This window comes from Entelurus aequoreus, linkage group LG04, assembly GCF_033978785.1.
Source record: "Entelurus aequoreus isolate RoL-2023_Sb linkage group LG04, RoL_Eaeq_v1.1, whole genome shotgun sequence".
NCBI classification, from domain to species: Eukaryota; Metazoa; Chordata; class Actinopteri; order Syngnathiformes; family Syngnathidae; genus Entelurus; species Entelurus aequoreus.
Genome location: NC_084734.1, coordinates 30,697,044 through 30,713,334, shown reverse-complemented (window position 1 = coordinate 30,713,334; position 16,291 = coordinate 30,697,044). Strand labels below are relative to the sequence as shown.

Sequence of the window (16,291 nt, the reverse complement as noted above, 5' to 3'; positions counted from 1 at the left end):
GCTCATTTAACATGTTTAGGTTTAAAACGTACAGGTACAGGTTCAAGATCAGGTCAGACAAGCAAGTGTTATTACAGTAGTGCTGCACACACATGTATGCAGTCCCAATCGACACACAACAGGAAACCTTATCTCAACAAGGTCGTTGTGCCAGGTGGACTATTTGCTTTGTTTGGCTCTCATTCAAGAGGCTGGTTTGTAAGGCCATCCGTATCGGAGGCCATCTGAGTCTGATACTACAGGCCGTATATGTTTTCATGCACATGTGTATCCAGTCATTTGCAGGCTGAACGTTTTATAAATACGGTATTGATACTACCTGATCTGTGCTGCGAATTAGACTTTTAGGGAGGCAGACCAACATTAATCAAATGTTTTGTTGCCTTACAGTAACTGAAGCCGGATTTGGAGCGGACATTGGAATGGAGAAATTCTTTAACATCAAATGTCGGGCTTCAGGACTTAGGCCTAGTGTGGTGGTGCTAGTTGCTACTGTGCGAGCTCTCAAGATGCATGGCGGAGGCCCTAAGGTAAGAATTAACAATGGCCCACTGTCAATATATCATATTAAACATAACACCTTGTTATTATAAACGCATCATTTGTCCATTGGGATAGAAAACAGCAAAATTTCAAGCAATTTACTATATCTTTTAATGCAGGGGTGGCAAACTCGCTTTTATTGAGGGTCACATCGCAATTATGGCTGCATGTATCAGTGAATATATATGAATGTAAACGTATAATACACAGTTTGCATAGGCAGTTGTGTTTGATTATTATATTTTCAACTAACAGATTGATGGATAAATTGGTTTGAAATTGTAAGTCAAGTTGACAAGCAGATATTTAAGTAAAACAAAACAAATGCTTGTAATCCATCTTGTTGCATGATCAGATAATATTAAAGTTTGAAAGATACAGTAAATTACCACCTATCTACAAGATAAAATACATATTGGATTTCGTTTCTGTCAATATTTTTGTCTCGTTTTCATTTGTCGACATTGGGCTGAGGGGAGATGAGGGAAGATGATTCTAGTGTATCGTGTCCCCTTTTCAGCGGATTTCTCCGCTACTGCCGATAACTTTGCCAACTTATAATATATTATTTTTGTGAGTATATTTAAAATGTGCTTTCTCAACTTCAAACATTTGTATTTGAGGGGGCAAGCCATTTATTTGAAGGGGCTCTGCCCCCTTTTGCCCCTACGTAAAGCTGGCCTTGCAGCCCAGTTTCACCATGCTGTGCTTCCCAATGTCACAGTACATGTAGGAGTTCAGCTTCAACCTCAATGAACCACATGTCTCCCATCCCAGCAGCTCTCATGCAGCCTAAGACCCTGACACTACCACCACCATTCTTGACATTCAAGACACAATTGTCTTATGTTGACAGCCATTAAGACAATAATGGCAGTACTATACAAGCTGCACACTGACTCCTGACTACTATCTGTTTTTGTCCCGATTTCCCCCCTTCCAACTAAAGACGCTATTGCCCGATTATCTTATGCCTTCTAATATTGTCCCGTGGCCTAAGGTGTGGTAAGAGTGAGTTTGTCCTGATAATTGGCTTTAACTAATCATGTCTGTGGGGAAAGCCGACGCCTTTTGAGTCATCGCTCTGTGAATTGTGACCTGGTACTAAATGTAGCCAATCAAGAAGCTAAAAACACTGTTGTTACATCCTTGTGACTGTTTTTGGACTCACATTGGCTTTTTCTCTGTGTGGGGAATTTTTGGCAACCGGGACACACTTGTGCCTGGTTGCCAATCAGTCTCCTTTTTCATTCTTGCTCGGTCTTCCAGACAGGGTGGATCATTGCCTCATACTTTGCCTCACGTGTTACGGTGTGGATGTTCTACCGAAATGTGTTTGTCATTCTTGTTTGGTGTGGATTCACAGTGTGGCGTATATTTCTAACAGTGTTAAAGTTGTTTATACGGTCACCCTCAGTGTAACCTGTATCGTTGTTGATCAAGTATGCGTTGCATTCACGTGTGTGTGCGTACAGAAGCCGCACATATCTTGTGACTGGGCCGGCCCGTTGTTAGAATGGATGAAAAGCGGACATGACGACAGCTCGTAGAGGACGTTATAGGCAGTGCCTTTAAGGCACGCCCCCAAGACTGTGGTCCGGGTAGACTACGAGATATAATGACTGATGAACACCGTCGTTCGATAATGAAGGTTGCCTCAGCTCAAAGCCTGAGCCCCGACATTAATGAACTAGCATCCAAGAAAAGATGGCAGGTATCTGGCTTGGGCACATCAGATTAGATCAGTGTGTTGCAAACTGAGCAGTTTTAAGTCCTGAATGGTTGGTTTATTCATTGTTATTTTATTTTCAAATTTATTAGCCTGTGGAAAAAGTTAATGTTGATATTTACCTCAGAAGCCTGCAAATAGAAAAGAGGCATTCAATTTTTATTTAAATTGTATTTGATATGCCATTGATATTTTTTAATTATTATTATTATTATTTGAAACTCGATTTTGCATGTCACTATGAAGTTATATAAGCCTTGCTTGTTCAATATTCAATGCAATTCTTGTTTGGGTCCCTATTAACCCTGGCACCTTCAATCTGATTTTGGTCAGTTGAGAGGCACGATACGCTGAAAGAAGGCGAGTTGGGAGAGCCGTTAGCCTCAAGCCAAAGGCGCCTTGCCGCAGTTCAAGCGGTTGCCTAGCAACCAAAAGCTACGGCGAGTTTACAGCTGTTTTAAAGTGATCCCGACGTCGCAGAGTGATATAAGTTGACAGGCTGACACCTCAAATTGATCTCTGAACGGCGCAAGATACGAAATTGTTGGAAAAAACAAGTTAAAGTGCCGCAAGTCGCTAAAGAAGCAACTGCCGTTAAGACACAAGCAAGAGGCAGTGACGTCAGTGACTGCCGCGATGCGAAAAGGTAAAGGAAAGATTGAAATCCTGAAACCTTCGGGATCAGCTGATACAGAACACAACTGGGAACAAGATTTGAGGTTGGACACAGGACATGATGGGAATCAAGAAGTGATCCTACAAAAACTTGAAGAAATGAAAGAAATGAAAAAAGAAATGAAAGAAATGAAAGAAGAAATGAAAGAATTGAAAGAATATCTGAGAAAAGTAACAACAGAACACAAACGAGATGTGAAAAGTCTGCAGGAAAATGTAGAAAATCTGCAATCTCAGAACAACAGAAGAAATAATGAAGCCACTGAAATGGGCAAACGAATGAAGACCCTTCAAGAAGACAACAACATGTTGAGGAATATCATAGACGAAATGGATCAGGACAAACGAATGAATGATATCATCGTGACAGGGCACCGAATTAAACCAAGATCCTATGCGAAAGCTGTGAATAATGAAGGTGAACCTGATGAAATGGATATGATCTCAGCAGAACAGCAAGTGGTCAACTTTCTGCAATCAAAGGAAATTGAAATTGACATTAATACCATCGAACATGCATCCCACTGAACGGAAGAAACAACAACGCCACTCCAGTCGTGCTCGTGAAACTCGTAAACAGAAAATCTAAAATGGCATTGCTGAGACAGGGAAAGAAGCTGAAGGGAACAAATGTGTACATGAATGAGCATCTCACAAAACGCAATGCTGGAATCGCCAGGAAAGCATGCGACTTGAGAAAGCAGGGAAAAATCCAGGGAACTTGGAGCACCAACTGTAAAATCTACATCAAGCTGAATGGAGGTCCAGAAGCAAGAGTAATTGTTGTCCATGACATCAAGGACCTGGACAATTTTTAAAGTTTACACAGCTACCACAACAACGATGATAATGGACTCTGACAGAAAACAAACACCCAAATTCAGCATCGACACTACTATGTTCCAAGGGACGACTAAACAAGAGGACCTACATTCAGGATTACATCCACCTACACTTATTGAGATTATTGAAACAACATCAAAGATTGTTGAACAAGAAAATATGGAACTAAAAAATTTCTGCAACAAAGATTACAAAAACCAGGATTTGGAAAATGATATAGATCCAGATACAAATTTTTTCTCCGAAATCAGTAATAATTGTTTTTATTATACAGATGATCAATATAATAGCAACATTACATGCGATAACAAATTGTCAATCATTCATTTTAATAGCAGAAGCTTGTATGCAAACTACAACAACATTAACAACTTTTTGGAACACATCAACAAACCATTCAAAGTGATTGCTGTCACAGAAACATGGATTGATGATAAAAAAGGAATAGATTTTGATCTGGAAGGATATGAACTAAACTACATCAACAGAACCAACAAAAATGGAGGAGGAGTAGCTGTGTACGTGATGAAGAACCTGAACTACAAAGTGGTAAAAAACATGTCATTTGCTATAGATAATATCTTAGAATGTATAACCATTGAAATATGTCAGGAAAAAAGCAAAAACATTTTCATCAGTTGTATATATAGATCACCTAAATCAAGTATAGAAACATTTGAAGAATGGATCAAGGCTACTTACATGGATAATGGTCAAAGAATAATGTTCTTATGTGGTGACTTTAATATTGACTTATTGAACCCTAACAAGCAAAAGTCTATTGATGACTTCTTTGATACAATGTACAGCATCAGTTTATATCCAAAAATCACAAAGCCAAGCAGAATCACAGCACACTGTGCCACGCTTATTGATAATATTTTTACCAATGAGTTTGACCATAACACTACAAGTGGTCTACTTATAACCGACGTTAGTGATCATCTGCCAGTTTTTACAATATATGATGGACACTACAAGAAGAACATGGAAGACAAAAGGACATTTCGAAGACTGTGCACAGAGAAGAGGATGACTGCTTTCAAAAGTGAGCTACAAAAGCAAGATTGGGACAATGTGTACAATGAAAAAGAGGTTGATGAAGCATATGAACATTTCTTAAACAAGTTCATAATACTTTATGACAAACATTGTCCATGGATACAACTCAGTAAAAAGCAGAGAAAGAATAATCAAACATGGATGACAAAAGGATTAAAAAATGCTTGTGAGAAGAAGAATACACTATATAAAGAATTTATAGCACAAAGAACTATAGAAATTAAGTACAAAAAGTATAAAAACAAGTTAACAGATATACTACGATCATGTAGAAAAGAATATTACAGTGAATTATTGGACAGGAACAAAAATAATATTAGAGCAACATGGAGCATCCTCAATAGCATTATTAAAAATGGCACAAAGAGGGACTACCCTCAATACTTTTTAGACGGAAATAAAAAAAATGACAACATAAAGGAAGTAGTTGAAAGCTTCAATAATTATTTTGTAAATATTGGACCAAAATTGGAAGAAAGGATTCCAGACCCAGTTCCAATTGAGGAATATAATGATACCATAGAGCGAAATCCCAATTCCATGTTCCTCAGTAATGTGACACAGGAGGAAATAGTTACAATCGTGAAAAAATGTAAATCTAAGACTTCAACTGATTGTAATGGAATTGATATGGAAACGATAAAAAAGGTTATAGAAGAGATCTCAGGACCATTAATGTATATTAGTAATCTATCATTTCAAACAGGTACATTCCCAAACAAAATGAAAATAGCTAAAGTTGCACCAATTTATAAGACTGGAGATAAACATCAATTTACAAATTATAGACCTGTTTCTTTACTTCCACAATTTTCTAAAATCATTGAAAAACTGTTTAATAACAGATTAGAGAGTTTCATAAATAAAAATAGAATACTCGAAGAGAACCAATATGGATACAGAGCTAATGTCTCAACTTCAATGGCTTTAATTGAAATAACAGAGGAAATTACCAATGCAACAGACAGTAAAAAATGTGCAGCAGCAGTTTTTATGGATCTAACTAAAGCATTTGACACAATTAATCACAATATTTTAATCAAAAAACTAGAACGATATGGCATCAGAGGGTTAGTCTTAAACTGGATAAGAAGTTATCTAACGAACAGGAAACAATACGTGAAGCTAGGCGAACACATGTCTACAACGCTAAATATATCCTGTGGTGTACCTCAGGGATCAATATTAGGACCTAAATTATTCAATCTCTATATAAATTACATTTGTAAAGTTACAAAAGATTTAAAGTTAGTATTATTTGCAGATGATACAACAGCGTTTTGTTCAGGAGAGAACACACAGGAGATAATACAAATAATAACAGAAGAAATTAACAAATTAAAAAGATGGTTTGACAAAAATAGATTATCGTTGAATCTCAGCAAAACTAAAATAATGCTATTTGGTAACAGTAGTAGAGAAAGTCAAACACAAATACAAATAGACGGAATAGAAATTGAAAGAGTAAATTAAACCAAATTTCTAGGTATAATGATTGATGATAAATTGAACTGGAAATCTCACGTAAAAAATATACAACATAAAGTAGCAAGAAACACGTCAATAATGAATAAAGCAAAACATGTTCTAGACAAAAAATCACTTCATATTCTCTACTGCTCACTAGTGTTACCATATCTGAGCTACTGTGTAGAAATATGGGGAAATAATTACAAAAGTACACTTCATTCATTAACGATGTTACAAAAAAGATCAGTTAGAATAATACATAATGTTGGATATAGAGAACATACAAATCCTTTTTTTATTGAATCAAAGATACTGAAATTCCACGACATAATGAATTTGCAAACAGCTAAAATTATGCACAAAGCAAACAATAACCTGCTACCCAAGAATATACAACAATTCTTCTCAACAAAAGAGGAGAAATATAATCTTAGAGAAAAATTTAATTTAAAACATTTGTACGCACGTACAACACTTAAGACCTTCAGTATATCAATATGTGGAATTAAATTATGGAATGGATTAAGCAAAGCAATCAAACAATGTACTAATATAAACCACTTCAAGAAACTCTTCAAACGTAAAGTGTTTACAAAGTACAAAGAAGAAGAACCATGACAAACATTCTCAATTTATTTCATCCATCCATTCATTCATTCTTAAAGTAATCTTACTTATCTCATCACATGAAATATGACTTACTTCACCAATTATTATTATTAAATTCTTACTATTATTTATTTATTTATTTCTATTGTGATTACCTATGGAGTTATTGTGAATAAATTGAGAACAGGAAGTGAATAAAAAAGTTTCAGCAACTGTTATGTAAAGAAAAGGGGTAGGATTAAATAAGCTCTGCTTCTTCCTACTCCTTTTCGAACATGTTGAAAAGAGAAACTGGAAATTGTGATGTATCATGTTGTATGCTTGCATGTTCGAAATAAACTCAAACTCTAACTCTAACTCTAGTATTTGTAGGATGTGCCACAGCCCGGTAAAAAATTTGCTCCGGGCCACAAATGGCCCCCAGGCCGCACTTTATACACAATGAATTTGGTGTAATCAATTAGTTGACAAAATATCTTAGATTGTCTTTATCTAGATCCAGCTGTAATGACAGATTAAATGAACACATGCATGGAAAAATTGAGTTAATGAGGCTGCGTGCTGGCAGCAGCCAATGGCATTTTTGTTTCTGGGCGTTTGTCCATATGTCAAATCCTGACATGTAAATGTGATTTATCAGGAAGGCCTTTAGGGATTCTTATTTGAATTTGCAACAGATGACCTGTTGGACTAAGGGATTAATTTATTGGAGGGTGGTTTAAAATGTTTTTGGCGGTTAATTCTGACATGAAATTTGCTGTTGACTCACTTCTCTAGTAAAGTATGACTTTTTTCATGCCAGAATCCAAACTGTCATCCTTTTGGAGATGAGAACATTACACACATACCTCTGGCATGCCATAAAGCCAATATGAAGTGTAGGCTATCGTTCGTTTAATGATGCATTTCAAGAACATTACACACATACCTCTGGCATGCCATAAAGCCAATATGAAGTGTAGGCTATCGTTCGTTTAATGATGTATTTCAAATATCTCTGATAAGACTATTGTCCTTGACACTGATGTTTCTGCATTGCCTCACTAAGAAATTTGAACTAGAATGAACCTCTGTCCTAAAACAATTTTATTTTAGAACTTTAATTATGTAGCCTCAATGTATCCTTCATGTAAATAGCTTCTCTACTTAATCATAAACAATATTACTACTATTTAGTTTTATTTGCAGATGATACAACTGTGTTTTGTTAAGGCGAGAACACACACAAGCTAATACAAATAATAAGAAATAATTTAACAAATTAAAAAGATGGTTTGACAAAAACAGACTATCTTTGAATCTCAGTAAAACTAAAATAATTGCTACTCAGTAACAGTAGAAGGGAAAGTCAAACACAAATACAATAAGACGGAGAATATATTGAAAGGGTAAAAGAAAACAAATTTTTGAATGTAATAATAGATGATAAAATGAACTGGAAACCTCATGTAATAAAGCAAAATATAGTTCTGTACCAAAAATTATTCCATATTCTCTACTGCTCACTAGTGTTACCTTATCTTCATTTACTAATGGTGTTACAAAAAACATCAATTATAATAATACATAATGTTGGATGTAGAGAACATACAAACCCTTTATTTATTTAATAAAAAAATATTGAAATTTAATGATTTGGTTCACTTGCAAACAGCTAAAATTAAGTAAAAAGCAAACTATAACCTCCTACCCAAGAATGTACAACAATTCTGCTCAACTAAAGAGGAGAAATACAACCTTAGAGGAAAATCTAATTTGAAACTTTTGTATGCACGTACAACACTTAAGACCTTTAGCATATTTGTATGTGGGATTACATTTTGGAATGGAATGACCAAGGAAATCAAACAAAGCACCAATGTGATTCAATTTAAGAGACTAATGTGATTCAATTTGAGGGACTAATGTGATTCAATTTAAGAGACTGTTTAAACTACAAGTGTTCACAAAGTACAAAGAAGAACAATTATCTCTCTAGGTCGTCCACAGACGAGCCTTCCATTGTTGCTTCCAGTCATCCCGATTCTCCATACATTTGGCCAGTTCCTTGGTACTCTGAGCTCCTGCATCCTTCTTGAGTATGTCCACGTATGTTAGTGTGGGACGTCTTCTTGACCGATGCCCATGTGTTGGTTCCCACAGTACCAATTTGCTGGCTGGCAGCTCCTGATGCCTTTGGCAGTGCCCTGCTAGTTTCATTCTCCTTACAGCAATCTTATCGCTCACCCTTGGTATTCCCTTGTAGAGGACTCTGTTGGTTACGTGTGCACTCTTGTTGATGTTACCGGTATGCACTGCACGCAGCATCCTGGTGTAGCAACCATCCAGAGACCTCTCCAGGGTTGGCTTCAGGGTCCAGCATTCGCTGCCATAGAGGAGAACGGACTCAACTGTTGCGTAGAAGAAGCTGAGTTTGACTTGGCGGGGGAGGTTGGAGTTCCATACACTGGTCATGCCGTTCAGGGCCCTCCATGCAAGTGTCTTCCTCACTTTTAAATCCTGCTCAGTTGAGTTGACCCATCCGCCCAGGTATTTGAAGTCCTCAACTTCTTTCAGCACAGTGCCTCCTGCTGTTATCAGAGGTTGATGTTCTGGTGGAACATTGTAGGTCATGACCTCAGTTTTCTTGGCATTTAGCCTAAGGACAACCTTGGCGCACTCTAGCTCTACCCTGTGTAGGAGTTCTTGTGCTTGTTCCACGTTGTTGGAGAGCAGACTGATGTCATCCGCATAGTCAAGGTCTGTCAGGACCACTGCCGGTTGTCGACTCGACTTCCTTGGTGTCAGCGTGAAGCCAAGTTCCTGCTCTCACCCATTTATTGCCTTCCTGAGCGCATTAACAAGGACTATGATGAAGAGGAAGGGGGCTAGTGTATCCCCTTGTATAATTATGATGAACATCTTAAACCTTTTTAAAAAAAAATTAGATAATTATTTTTTATGTATTTGATATTTGTTTTCTTACTATTGATTGATTGATTGAAACTTTTATTAGTAGATTGCACAGTGAAGTACATATTCCGTACAATTGACCACTAAATGGTAACACTCGAATACATTTTTCAACTTGTTTAAGTCGGGGTCCACTTAAATTGATTCATGATACAGATATATACTATTTTCATAATATAGTCATCACACAAGATAATCATCAGAGTATATACATTGAATTATTTACATTATTTACAATCCGGGGTGTGGGTTATGGAGGGGGGCGGGGGGGGTTAGGTTTGGTTGGTTTCAACACTTCAGTCATCAACAATTGCATCATCAGAGAAATGGACATTGGAACAGTGTAGTACTGACTTGGTAGGATATGTACAGCAAGTAGTGGACACAGAGAGAGAGAGATCAGAAATTATAAGAAAAAGTGTCTACATTTGATTGTTTACATTTGATTATTTACAATCTGAAGAGGTATGATGAGGAAGTGGAAGGGAGTGGAGGGTGTTAGTTTAGGGTTGAAGTTGCCTATATACATATATATATATATATATATATATATATATATATATATATATATATATATATATATATATATATATATATATATAATGATTATAGTAAGTACGTATATTTATTTACTTATTATTTATTTATTCACTGTTCTGTTACAAACAAAGAACAAATATGAAAAAGGTTAGGATTAAATAAGATCTGCCTTTTCCAACTCCTTTTCGGTCATGCTGTAATGAAACAACTGGAAATATGTGATGCATTACATTGTATCGTATGCATGTTCGAACTGAAACTGAAATTAAAAATTAAGAGGAGCAAGACCAGGTTGTTGCATTATTGAGTGAAGGAAACATGATAATAACTATCACATTGTTTTTTTTTTGTATTTCTGTTTGCAGGTATCAGCAGGCGCACCTCTTCCGAGAGAATACATTGATGAGGTCTGTTTGAATCTAATCTCATAATCTGTAATTGTTTATTCCATTCAGGCATAAAGGTCAGAAGGCTTCCAACAACTATTATAGCTCCTTAAACTAATAAGCCGAAGCAATACTTTAATTATGAAACACTCATTTGCTTATTAATGTCACATTGTTTGGTGAAGTGACTGCAAGTTAGTAGGGTCTGTGAACATCGCTGTCACCACATAGCTACTGTATCCCATTGCCAAATACCTCAACTTAATTTGGCGAATTTGTGTCCAATTCAGTAGAGCTTCCAATTAAATCCATTCAATAATTTTAAGTACCTGTAAACAGTGGTCAATAACTAATTAGTTCCTTGATCAAAGCAACTTTGGTTTTCCAGTAATGTGGGCTACTGGCTTTCTCCCACCTCCAAAGACATGCACCTGGGGATAGGTTGATTGGCAACACTAAATTGGCCCTAGTGTGTGAATGTGAGTGTGAATGTTGTCTGTCTATCTGTGTTGGCCCTGTGATGAGGTGGCGATTTGTCTAGGGTGTACCCCGCCTTCCGCCCGAATGCAGCTGAGATAAGCTCCAGCACCCCCCGCGACCCCGAAAGGGACAAGCGGTAGAAAATGGATGGATGGATGGTAGGCTACAACCTAGTAGCGCCAACTTTTTGTGTGTGTTTGTTCATACATCCATGGTTGGCATGATGGCATCACCCCTCTGCCAGGCTAATCCAGCTGACTAAACAATGAAGCAGTGACGCTTAATTGTGGAACCTGTAATGAGAACCAGAAGTAGTTAGCAAAACAGAGCTGGTGAAATGTATTTATGAGGCCTGCATGGCTCTCTGGTTGTTGGGCTACACGCGCACACACTCACACTCCACACACTAAGTGCTAAATTGGATTACATGGGTGTACTGTGTGATGTACTGGTAATAAGATTGACAGTCCTAACTTAAAATAATGCTGCATTTGATATAAATTATGCTCTAGTAGTTAGATACCAGAAGTTTCACTAAGACAGTAATATTAGGGCAACACTGAAAACAAAATAATAAGAAAAATGTCATAATATTCAGAGATTTAAGTCATAATGTTTTGACTATGAAATGGGACTGTTACACAATTAAAGTTGCCAAAAATTCCATTACAACCTAAACACAATCCCAATAATTACAATACTGTACAATACTTTTTGTCATAAAATTATATTATTGTAAAATTCTGACTTAATTCTCAAAACATTTGTGCTTTTTCTTCTTCAAAAATTGCAACTTTATTCTACCAATCTCTAATATTGTTGATTTTTAGTGTGGACTTAACAATATTCTTTGCACACTTTTTACAAACGAACAAAAAAAACAATTATCACTAATGCAATAGTTGGTTTCAGTAACTTTTTTTGAGAGGTTGGTGTTCTAAAACAAAATGCAGTTCCTTTTCCAAATACTTGCTCTGGGAGCCATGTGTGTGGAAAATATACTCTGTATGTGCTCGTTATAAAATACACCTATGATATTTTGTTTCGTGTTTTTGCAGAATCTTTCCCTTGTTCAAGGTGGTTGCCTTAGCAATCTGAGAAAGCAGATTGGGATAGCGCATCTTTTTGGGGTACCAGTGGTTGTGGCACTCAATGTATTTAAGTAAGATCTATTTGCAACTATATGTATGTGTTTGTTATACTGATCACTAAACACTGCTAACATTAACTCTTTAGGACAGACACCCAGCCAGAGATCGATCTTGTTTGTCAGCTTGCCAAAGAGTGCGGGGCGTCTAATGCTGTGCCTTGCCACCATTGGGCTCAGGGTGGGCGAGGATGTTTGGAACTCGCCCAGGCGGTGAAAGCTGCCGCTAGCCGACCAAACGACTTCCAGTTCCTCTACAACATCCAGGTTACAGTAACATTTTGTTTGCTCTTTCTAAAAATAACTTTCGACACCTTGGCACTTGAAAATGTTACGTTAGGATGAGTTGGGGTGGCTCAGTTGGAGAATGCAGATGCTAAAAAACATCAGCTGGTTTGTGTTTGCAAGCCTTGGAAGTTGTGACTTCAATCAACTTATGCTGTTACGATGCTGTGTCTACCAATTTACAGTATGCATCAGCCTGCTCGCTACAGCTAAAAAAAAAATAGGAGGACAATAATATATAAGGCTAAATGATGACCATTTGCCTCCAATAATCTAATTGACTGACTTCACAAAGTTACGTAGAGGGAAAACATGCATTGTGTGACTGGATTTTATGTAGTAGCAATCTTGGGATACAGGTGTGATTCAATTACATGATTATATTGCTGTATAATGTTATTTACCATAGGTAAAATATTACATATAACTTGAACACCAGAAATAATGTTGTCGTAAAAAAACTTTGGCACACATTGGTTCTGCATTTATTCCAAGCCTTCTTGTCACATGTACTCACTAAATCAAATTTGGCCCTCATGTCCTGAACTGTTGTCTTGTGCTTCATTCTCATAGATGCCAATAGTGGAGAAGATTAGAACGATAGCACAAAAGGTGTATGGCGCTGATGACATCAATCTGTCCCCTGAGGCCATGGCCAAAATAAATTACTACAATCAGCAGGTGAGGTGGCTATGTCTGCATTAGCTAATCATTTTTCTTTGTGACTCGCCTTGATTTTGTCCTGTTTCCTCAAAAGGGCTTTGCATCTTTACCTATCTGCATGGCCAAGACTCACCTGTCCTTGTCCCACATGTCGGAAAAAAAAGGTGCACCCACAGGATTCATTTTGCCAATCAGAGATGTTCGTGCCAGCATTGGCGCTGGCTTCATCTATCCACTCGTGGGAACGGTATGTAATCCCTAACTATTTTATGATATTTGAACTGTAATATGAGTCCCTATGTGAACACTTTTGAGATAAGAGGTCCGGAAATAGTGGTTTTGATATTTCATGTTTTCAATGATGCCCTGAAGAAAAAATTATCTTCCATGTGGACATGATACCTACCGCTTCTGTCCATCCCTAGCTAGGTGCATCGTGTGTACACCCACCACTTCACTCTCTGAGCAGTAAAGCAGGCTTTCTACACATCTTAAAATAAAGGCTGGAGCTTTGCCAACTGTCTGTTTGGCATACGTTGTTTAAACAAAGAGGCTATTATAGCATGATGTTGCTGTTAAGATGTGACTGTATTGTTAGCATTGTAGCTCACATAGCTACATGCCACTGTTGCTAACATTAGTGTCTTCTGGGCCCACTCCTTAATATTTGAAAAATGTAGCGTTACAGTACGCGAGTATGTAAAAAGTGGATGACGTGCACAACACCACCTGTTTTCTTCTCCCAGTAAGTCTTACTTACTAAATCCACTTTTAAAAAGTCTTAATTTCTGCATAATGCAATGTCTCGTTCTTGACAGATAAATATTATGATCAAGATTTGTTATCAAACCGTAGCTTTCACTCATCCAGATCATGTTAAAATTTTAAAATGCACCCTTTATCCAAAAAGATGTCTCCAGTTTGAGCTCTAAAGCCTTATGTCTTTGGGTTGTGTCTCTGAACAAGCTTTGTAGTGCATGCCACTGCACAAACTTAATTAGCATGACTTTTGGTCTTGACGGCTCTGTTTCGGTCCTTACAGGAAAAGCTCTCGTTCCATTTTCCTTGTCTTTTTTCTAATTTGTCAGTGGCCAGCCATATTATTAAGCCTTTTAGATCCCTGGGTGTAGCCTCTCAGTTGGTAATAGGCTTTGAAGGAAGGGAGCGGGTTCCCTAAACATTTCAGCTCCCGCTGTTTTACCACGATGCCCCCGAGGGCTGGGCTTTGATTGGCCCGAGAAAGAGGTGTCAAACACTTGGCATGCTGGGAATGGGGTGGGAGTGTCGCAATGTGGCGTCTGCCCAGTCTCCCAACACAGCCTTTGATCTGCTGCGGCCTGTGGAGCCACTGGTACATGGGTGACCCTTGAACTGTGACTTCAGGCTCTCTTAATAGTTCTTTGAACTAGTCAGTGTTTTGTGGCAAAAGTAGATCCATGCAGTAGATTCAAGTTTTTAGAAGGTTAGGAAGCATTAGCGAAACCCATCTGATGTTGGTAATCGTTCTTAACCAGACAGCAGTTTTGAAACTACACTCTTTATGGCAGTGTACGGCTGTACGCAGAACCCGAATATGTCTTTCTCTAAACTATCTACTGGAAAACAAGTAAGAAATTAAACACAGCTGCTCCAATGTCCATACTACTGCAAACATGGCCACAGGCTGTTTTGACTTTTGGCGTGGTGGGAACCCAACCATTTAGTAGACCAAGGGGGAGATTTGGTGCTGGGAAAAGGGGGTAAAGGTTCTTTGCGGGGTTAAGAATCAGGAAAGGGACTGATGTCATTCTTTTAAAATGTGAGGGAGGGGTCAGAAGCAGAACAATAGGACTCTGAGGAGTTCATATCCCGTTTTAGTTGCCTCCACCACACAAGTCAACCCCAAACAGATTTATTGAAAACCTTTAGAAGCCAATTTATTTGGTCCAAGTTTTATATCATTTTAGTTACCGAAAATTCAACAACTACAAGTTTAATGTCTTTTTTTTAGGTAAAACAAAACCCTATCCGTTACTTGTGTAGACGATGTTGCATTTATATGTCTAGACTGCCTAATGTTTGTGTTCAGTGTTTGTTTAACTGTTGTCACAGTTCAAAGTTTATCACTTCCCAGTGCTCCCTTGCGTCCACCTATTCTCCCATCCCATCAATCTTGGTGCAACTCTTTAAACTTGAATTACAACTTCTTTAGCTGAGCTGCAGTTTCACAATTTGTGTACCGTAAGTCTGTCAATGATATAAATGGTCTGTTATGGAATTATCCCATAATCCCCCATTCCTGTAGTAAACTATTGCTGTTTGTTGACCCTGATTCTTCTCCACAATTAGCAGAAGTCAGGACTCCTCGGGGGTATTTGCTTTGTCTGAGCTTAATGTGGGACTTATTTGGTCAAGTGGAATTTCTAACTTTAATTTTTTTGGGCAGGGGGTCCTACAATGGTCATTTGTTGTGTCTGATATTAAAAAAGATGTCCGTAATGGTTCTGTCAACATTAAAAGTCCTAAGTTATTTAAGGTATGCCATTTTTCAGTTAAGTTAAGTTAAAGTTAATGTACCAATGATTGTCACACAAACACTAGGTGTGGTGAAATTTGTCCTCTGCATTTGACCCATTCCCTTGTTCACCCCCTGGGAGGTGAGGGGAGCAGTGGGCAGCAGCGGTGCAGCGCCCGGGAATCATTTTTGGTGATTTAACCCCCAATTCCAACCCTTGATGCTGAGTGCCAAGCAGGGAGGTAATGGGTCCCATTTTTATAGTCTTTGGTATGACTCGGCCGGGGTTTGAACTCACAACCTACCGATCTCAGGGCGGACACTCTAACCACTAGGCCACTGAGTAGGCCTTCCAGTGGTATGGAAGTACAGTTGTCCCTCAGTTTTGTCAGGCAAATCGTACAAAAATTTAA

The 16,291-nt window shown here is 37.8% G+C and overlaps 2 protein-coding genes across 2 annotated transcripts in view; both read left to right on the top strand.

The window, feature by feature from the left end:
* mthfd1l (methylenetetrahydrofolate dehydrogenase (NADP+ dependent) 1 like) overlaps nt 1-16,291 on the top strand; it is an 80,474-nt gene that overhangs the window by 57,674 nt on the left and 6,509 nt on the right. The window contains 6 exon segments of the mRNA XM_062044582.1: nt 391-530; nt 10,789-10,830; nt 12,348-12,451; nt 12,526-12,703; nt 13,295-13,402; nt 13,479-13,631. Of these exon segments, the coding sequence (XP_061900566.1) occupies nt 391-530; nt 10,789-10,830; nt 12,348-12,451; nt 12,526-12,703; nt 13,295-13,402; nt 13,479-13,631 (725 nt within the window).
* The window catches only part of akap12b (A kinase (PRKA) anchor protein 12b), a 136,687-nt gene continuing 125,724 nt past the window's right edge, over nt 5,329-16,291 (top strand). Inside the window, exon 1 of the mRNA XM_062044581.1 lies at nt 5,329-5,335. The gene's annotated coding sequence lies outside the window, so the exon portion shown is untranslated. The remainder of the gene's footprint in view (nt 5,336-16,291) is intronic.